Source organism: Capsicum annuum, unplaced genomic scaffold (genome assembly GCF_002878395.1).
Source record: "Capsicum annuum cultivar UCD-10X-F1 unplaced genomic scaffold, UCD10Xv1.1 ctg58356, whole genome shotgun sequence".
Lineage (NCBI taxonomy): Eukaryota > Viridiplantae > Streptophyta > Magnoliopsida > Solanales > Solanaceae > Capsicum > Capsicum annuum.
In genome coordinates this window covers 1-7,456 of record NW_025866960.1, presented here as the reverse complement: position 1 = coordinate 7,456, position 7,456 = coordinate 1, and the positions used below count along the sequence as shown (strand labels likewise).

At 35.6% G+C, this 7,456-nt stretch overlaps 1 protein-coding gene across 1 annotated transcript; it reads left to right on the top strand.

Annotated features, from left to right (window-relative positions):
* Positions 1-293: 293 nt before the first annotated feature.
* On the top strand, positions 294-1,873 carry LOC124893386. Its single transcript, XM_047404399.1, has 3 exons — positions 294-881; positions 1,517-1,660; positions 1,802-1,873. The coding sequence occupies exons 1-3, from the start codon at positions 294-296 to the stop codon at positions 1,871-1,873; spliced, it is 804 nt and encodes a 267-aa protein (XP_047260355.1).
* Positions 1,874-7,456: the final 5,583 nt, after the last annotated feature.

Below are 7,456 nucleotides of genomic sequence, written 5' to 3'. Positions count from 1 at the left end.
TCACTCGTACTGCTATGAAAGCACAAGCATTGGCCGATCATTTGGCAGAAAACCTAGTTGACAATGATTATGGGCCTTTACGAACTTAATTTCCTGATGAAAAGATTAATTCAATTGAGGAAGAAGTTCAAGATGGTATTTATGCGTGGAAATTATATTTTAATGGGGCGGTAAATGTCAAAGGAGTAGGAATTGGGGCGGTTCTTGTCTCACCGACCGGACGTCATCATCCCGCAACAACACGACTTCGTTTCTTTTATACTAATAACACAGCAAAATATGAAGATTGCATCATGGGTTTAAATATGGCAATAAATCTGGATATACGCGAGCTAGTGGTGTTGGGAGATTCCAAATTGCTCATTCGACAAATTCAAGATGAATGGGAAACGAGAGATATCAAGCTCATTCCATACAAACAGTGCTTAGAGGACCTTAGCAAAATGTTCAAGTCTATCGAGTTTAGATATATTCCCAGATCCCACAATAAGCTAGCTGATGCTCTGGCTACCCTGGCTTCTATGCTCCCATACCCAGGAAATACGTATATCAACCCATTGGAGATACAGATACAAGATCAATATGGTTATTGCAACATAATTGATGCAGAACCAGATAATGAACCCTGGTACTGTGATATCAAATGCTTCCTAAAGTCAAAAGAATATCCAATACACGCCAATGCAGATAAAAAAGGGACTATTAGGATACTTGCTAATGGTTTCTTCTTAAGTGGGGAGATTCTGTACAAACAAACTCCAAATTTGAACTTGTCGAGCTGTGTTAATATTCAAAAAGCTGAAAGAATCATGAATGAGGTACATTCGGGGGTATGTGATTCGCATATGAATGGATATGTTTTAGCGAAGAAGATTATGCAGGCAGGATATTATTGGTTGACTATGGAGCGACATTGCTTTTGCTTTATTTTTAAGTGTCATCAATGCCAAATTCACGATGATTTGGTTCACTCGCCACCTTCAGAGTTGCATCCTATGTCTGCTCCTTGTCCATTGTTGCTTGGGGCATGGACGTAATCGGTCCAATAAAACCAAAAGTTTCTAATAGGCATCGATTCATACTGGTCGCTATTGACTATTTCACCAAATGGGTAGAAGCTGTTACTTTCAAATCAGTCCCAAAGAAAACAGTAGCGGATTTTGTTCATTCGAACATCATATGTCATTTTGGTATACCGAAGTCCATTATCATGGATAATGTAACCAATCTCAATAGTCATCTAATGAAGGAGTTTTGCGAGCAATTCAAGATTGTGCATCATAATTTTACCCCTTATCGTCCCAAAGCAAATGGATTCGTTGAAGCAGCGAACAAGAATATTAAAAAGATTCTTAGGAAAATGGTCCAAGGATCTTGACAGTGGCATGAGAAATTACCATTTGCTCTTTTAGGATATCTTACAACTATCTGTACATCGACTGGCGCAACTCCTTATTTACTAGTCTATGGGACTGAAGTTGTGATACCCGCAGAAGTTGAAATTCCCTCGCTTCAGATCATTGTTGAAGCAGAGATTGACGATCCTGAATGGGTCAAGTCTAGACTAGAACAACTATCATTAATAGATGAAAAAAGGTTTACGGCAGTTTTCTTTGGCCAATTATACCAGCAGAGGATGGTGCAAGCTTACAATAAGAAGGTAAATCCTAAAAAATTTGAGGTCGGCCAACTTGTTGTAAAACCCATCCTTCCACATCAAGAAGAGGCTAAAGGAAAGTTTGCTCCAAACTGGCAAGGTCCATACATAGTTAAACATGTATTATCAAATGGAGCTTTGCAGCTTACGAATTTGGATGAAAAAATGGCAGATAAGGCTATCAATGCTGGTTCGGTCAAAAGATATTATATCTGACACACTTGTGCTTAACATTCTCAAGTTGAGATGACGAAAGGCCGTCATTCTACTTAACAAATTGTTGTTAATCCCTTGTCAGTCGTTCGAGCTTTATTTACCTTTCCTTGCTTTCCCTCTTTGGAGCCACAAAAAAAAAAAACTTCTTAAAGGTGAAAACCCATAGAGGCACCCATAAGATGATTCAAAAAAGCAAAACAAAAAAAGGAAAAAAAAGGATAATGCGTGTTCATTGAACTAAGTTCGACCTGATTCCTAAATGGATACATAGGCAGCCCTATTTTGGGGTTCGGTCTGACCAAAAAAAATTATTAAAATTAAAAATCTTGGTATTCAAAGAAACCGAAACATATATCCTACTTCCACTTTTATATGGCTCCTAAGTTGTAATTTATCCTAAAAATCCTTGGCCCTTTGTCCATTAAAGACCTTCCGATTAATTTTCGAGAATGTCAAGCCTTGTGTGCCGTTAAAAAAAAAAATCTTATAGGTGAAAACCCTCAGGGGTGCCATAAGACAATGATGAACGAGACAACCGAAATTAGAGAGGTCAATTGTGAAAATCCTAAAAAGATAACTTTAGTCAAACAAAGTTTATCATGACAGGACAAAGATCAAGAAGGATGATTTGATTTGATTGAAAGGTGCAGCCTAATTCAAGATTTGACAGTTTTGAAGGGTCAAATGTCTACTCCAAATTGTGTATCATTCTTCATTGAAGTTACTATACACCTCCAAATAAGCTTCCTTCCTTTACTATTAGAAATACCTTCTATTTAAACATAATCCTTTTATTTCTTCTTTGGACTTTTCTTTATTTCATTTTTACACGCTTTTTTTTTATGCATGAGTCTTACATCAAATGCAAAATAAAGAAAGACGCGCAAAATTGACCATGGCTCCCAGTGAAATTAAGCAGAGATTATTGGGCGTACACTACCTTGACAAGAATAGGGAGCCAATTAAGATAAGTATTACGAGTGAAGCATTTGAAAATGAAGAACAAAATCGTACTGAAACAAACAGAGATGCAACAGAATTTGAAAGACAAAGATTTAAGATCACCAAGTTGAGGAAGGTATAAGGCAAACCTCCGAGGGATTCAAGTCAATAAACCAACTACCAATTTTAAAACTCACAATTTTTTTTCTTTGCTTGAACAGGGGCAAAGTAGTCTTGTGAAGTTTATTGGGAAAAACAAGCATAGCAAAGTTAAGTTTTCTTAAATTTTCTCTTTTTGTTATACTTCTATAATTCTAAGTTCGTATCAATATAATTATAATAATAATAATAATAATAATAATAATAATAATAGTAAAACCCCTCATATTCAAAGCTGGGGCATTTTTTTTCTTTTCTAACAAAAAGAAAAAAAACTCCTAATCTTATTTCGTCTTCATAGGGCGCCATCCCCTAGTTGACATCTTATATCGTCTTCATAGGGTGCCATCCCTTAGTTGACATCTTATTTGTATTCATAAGGCGTCATCCCCTAATTTACATCTTATCTCGTCTTCATAGGGTGTCATCCCCTAGTTGACATCCTATTCGTCTTTATAGGGCGCCATCCTCTAGTTGACATCTTATTTTGTCTTCGTAGGGTGTTATCCCCTATTTGACATCTTATTCATCTTCATAGGGTGCCATCCCCTAGTGGATATCTTATTTTGTCTTCATAGGGCGCTATCCCCTAGCTGACATCTTATTCGTCTTCATAGGGCGCCATCCCTAGTTGACGTCTTATTCGTCTTCATAGGGCATTATCCCCTAGTTGACATCTTATTCGTCTTCATAGGATGTCATCCCCTAGTGGACATCTTATTTCGTCTTTATGGGGCGTCATCCCCTAACTGACATCTTATTCATCTTCATAGGGCATCATCCCCTAGTGGACATCTTATTTCTTCTTCATAGGGCACCATCCCTTAGTTGACATCTTATTTCGTTTTCATAGGGCTCCATCCCCTAGTTGATATCTTATTCTTCCTCATATGGTGCCATCCTCTATTTGACATCTTATTCATCTTCATAGGGCGTCATCCCCTAATTGACCTCTTGTTCGTCTTCATAGGGCGTCATCCCCTATTTGACATCTTACTTTGTCTTCTTAGGGCGTCATACCCTAGTTGACATCTTATTCGTCTTCATAGGACGTCATCTCCCAGTTGACATCTTATCTCGTCTTCATAGGGCGCCATCCCCTAGTTGACATCTTATTCTTCTTCATAGGGCGCCATCCCCTAGTGTCATCTTATTATTCTTCATAGGGCGCCATCCCCTAGTGAACATCTTATTTCGTCTTCATAGGGCGTCATCCCCTATCTGACATCTTATTCGTCTTCATAGGGCGCCATCCCCTAGTTGAAATCTTATTGGTCTTCATCGGGCACCATCTCCTAGTTGACATCTTATTCGTTTTCATAGGGCGTCATGCCCCATTTTACATCTTATTCGTCTTCATAAGGCGCCATCCCCTAGTGGACATCTTATTTCGTTTTCATAGGGCGCCATCCCCTAGATGACATCTTGTTCGTCTTCATAGGGCACCATCCCCTAGTTGACATCTTATTCGTCTTTATAGGGCACCATCCCCTAGTTGACATCGTAGGAAACACCATTTCCTAATTTTTTTTATTCGTCTTCATAGGGCGCCATGCCCTAGTTGACATTTTATTTCGTCTTTATAGGGCGCCATCCCCTAGTTGACATTTTAGGAAATAAACCTTCCTATTTTTCTTCTTTATGTCTTCATAGGATATGACAATCCCTAGTTGCATTTTAAGAATCAAATATCCTAGCTCTTTTTCATGCATTCATAAGGCATAACTTTCTTTGGTTGCATTATTGAGAATAGGGTTCTTATTTTAATGCGTACCTAGCCTAGATTTCTATCATTTTCATTTATTTATTTATAATTTTTTCTAATAAATCACAAAAAATTCCTAATGCATAACTAGGGCAGAAAATTTTGTTCGTTCTATTTTGTTTTCTTTGATGGCTTGCAAGTTTTTCTAAAAAGCACAGGTTTGATGTGGAGAATGAAATTTCTTTTCCGGTTAGAATATAGAAGAATGATTAGTTTTGAAGATAGTTAGAGTCAGTTTTGCATCTGTAGCGGCTCAACAGCTCAGGAGTTATCTTCATGCCTTCTGATCAAGAAAACAAGCATGCAAAGTATTCTATGAACTGTCCTTTGGTAGAGTGTCAATGACTAAATCCAAGTTTCAAGTTCAAGTCTCAAATCCTAACTTCAAGATCAAAGTCCGAGATCAAGGTACCCACCAGAAGAAGGTGAAGCGATAACTGAAGATCCAATAGGAAGATCTGAAGCAAGAGAATCAAGACGATAGAATAGATAGAATCTTGTATCTCCTTTCTAGTTTCATTTTTCTTTTCTGATGTAATAAAAGGAACCACAGACCGGAAACTCGACGGGACCTCAACTCGACTCTCCAACTCACTCATTTATTCCTACACCCACTTGAACTACATGTGACCTGATTTCCTTATAACCCGAGATATGTAGGATGCCCAAAGCCAGGGCTCGGTCACACCTCTTTTCCACTTATTTACGTATTAATTTTGAATAAATAGTTGGGCAAAAAATTAGTCATGTTTACTTCTTTGCTTGATAACTCTCCATATTTTCAAGCGAAGAGGGGCATTCTTAAACACCTAATTTTTTACCAAACCTAACATTTTTTTTACGTCGTTTTAGTGTTCGATTTATTTTTTAGGGTCTAAATTAGATATTTTAAGTTTATCTTATTTTTACTAAATATGTTTTAAAAATTTTGAAAACTACAAAAATAGAGTCACATTTTAAAATAAGTTTTTTTTTATTATTGTTTATTTATTTATTTATTTTTAGGAAAAAAAAATTGCTAAACTATATGTGTTTTCTTCTTTTAACTTTTAATAAATAGTCTAGCGATATTAATACTCCGTAATCATATTTTAAGACTAATTATTTAACTTGTATTTATTGGTTGTAGATAAATTTTATTTTTTATTTTTTTATTTTTTATTTTTATTTTTATTTTATTTAAAACATTAATTTTAAAATAATAAAAAAAGAAAAAAAAACCCTAAACTACTCCCCCACATACCCACTTCCACTCAACCTCTCCCCACTTCCTCCACATCCACACACGACACACGCACATCCACACGTCCCTCACCCCAATCTCCAACTTCACTACAAACACACATAACACCATACAATCACAGTACTCCCTATATAAACATACACACGGGAGAAACCAAAAAAAAAAAAGAACACATTAGAGAGATTAGAGAAAAAGAAACAGAAGAACATTGAAAAAAAACAAGAGGGAGAAGTCAGTGAGGAAAAAAGAAAAACAAGATGGTTTTAAAGTGTGAAGTTAAGGTTCTGGTTATCATTCGAGTTCCGGCCAAGGAGTTCTCGTGGCTGCTTCTCTTTGACTTTAGTGTAGGATTTTGTTTTGTCGCAGTATTACTATCTTTACAGGTTCTTAATCTTATTTCCTAACTTGTTTCGATACTATTGTATGGTTCCTATCCATAAAATTATCCTATTCTTGATACGTGATGTTGAAACTTGCATGAATGTTGTCGTACCAATCTCTCGGGCTTAGGAAAAATGCTTCTTCTATATTTGAGTCTTGTAATTGAAAATATTACGCTTTGAGAAGGTAGATTCATCAAGTTTGATTAGTATCTCTTAAAAAAAAAAAACACTACAAACATAGAACCACGACAACTAATTCGTTATACTTTCTTTGCTTGACATAGGAAAATGCTTTTCTTAACGTCATGCCTTGGTGGGATTATATGAATTAAATGTCAAAGTTACCATCTTCTGTACTTCTTGAATGGCATAGGCAGATGTTTCTACAAATCTACCCTAATATTTTAGCCATGTGGATCTTAGCTATTTTTCAATAAGTAGGTATATAGTCTCTATTGCATCAACCAAAAAACAAAATATGAATTGTACTACAGTACTATTCAACTTCCTGCTTGTGGCCATGCAAACAACCAAAACTGTACAGAAATCAAGGTTTAGGGTGCTTCTCACTAATTTTTTACTAATTTTTGTGTTAGTTATCTAAAATCAGGTTAACGGAAGTCTGAAGCCCAAACGTAAGTTTAAGTTATTCATTTCGTACTAAGAGTTCACATGCATGCATGCCCTGGACATCTAAAACTACTGTTAATTAAGAGATCCTCAAATCATCAAGCCTACACAATACGTGAGTAATGTTGCCTTTAATTTGTGATATTTAATTATGTTCTCTATAGTATGTGATCATAAATAGTCGTAGCAATAATAAGCCCATGTATTAGATAAAGATGTAAATGATAAATGAGTTTTACAAAAAAGTTATAGTTGGTTCAAAAGTAGTAAAAAGAAAAATAATAAACAGTTGTTTCATTCATTTAAAAGAAATGGCGTGGTTATAAATTTTATTATTATTATTTTTTTCTCTTCTATGTTAATTTCATCGTAATAAGTTGTTTAAATGCAATATGTGACCATTTAATTTCTAGGTTAACTTCAAAATGGTAGTTTCAGTACATGTGACATTCATTAATTAA

Coding starts and splice junctions, on each gene's coding strand:
- LOC124893386 (XM_047404399.1), top strand. CDS start 294: ATGGGTTTAAATATGGCAATAAATCTGGATATACGCGAGCTAGTGGTG. Junction 882..1,516: donor TAGCGAAGAAGATTATGCAG/GCAGGATATTAT, acceptor CCCTCGCTTCAG/ATCATTGTTGAAGCAGAGAT. Junction 1,661..1,801: donor TGCAAGCTTACAATAAGAAG/GTAAATCCTAAA, acceptor GGAGCTTTGCAG/CTTACGAATTTGGATGAAAA.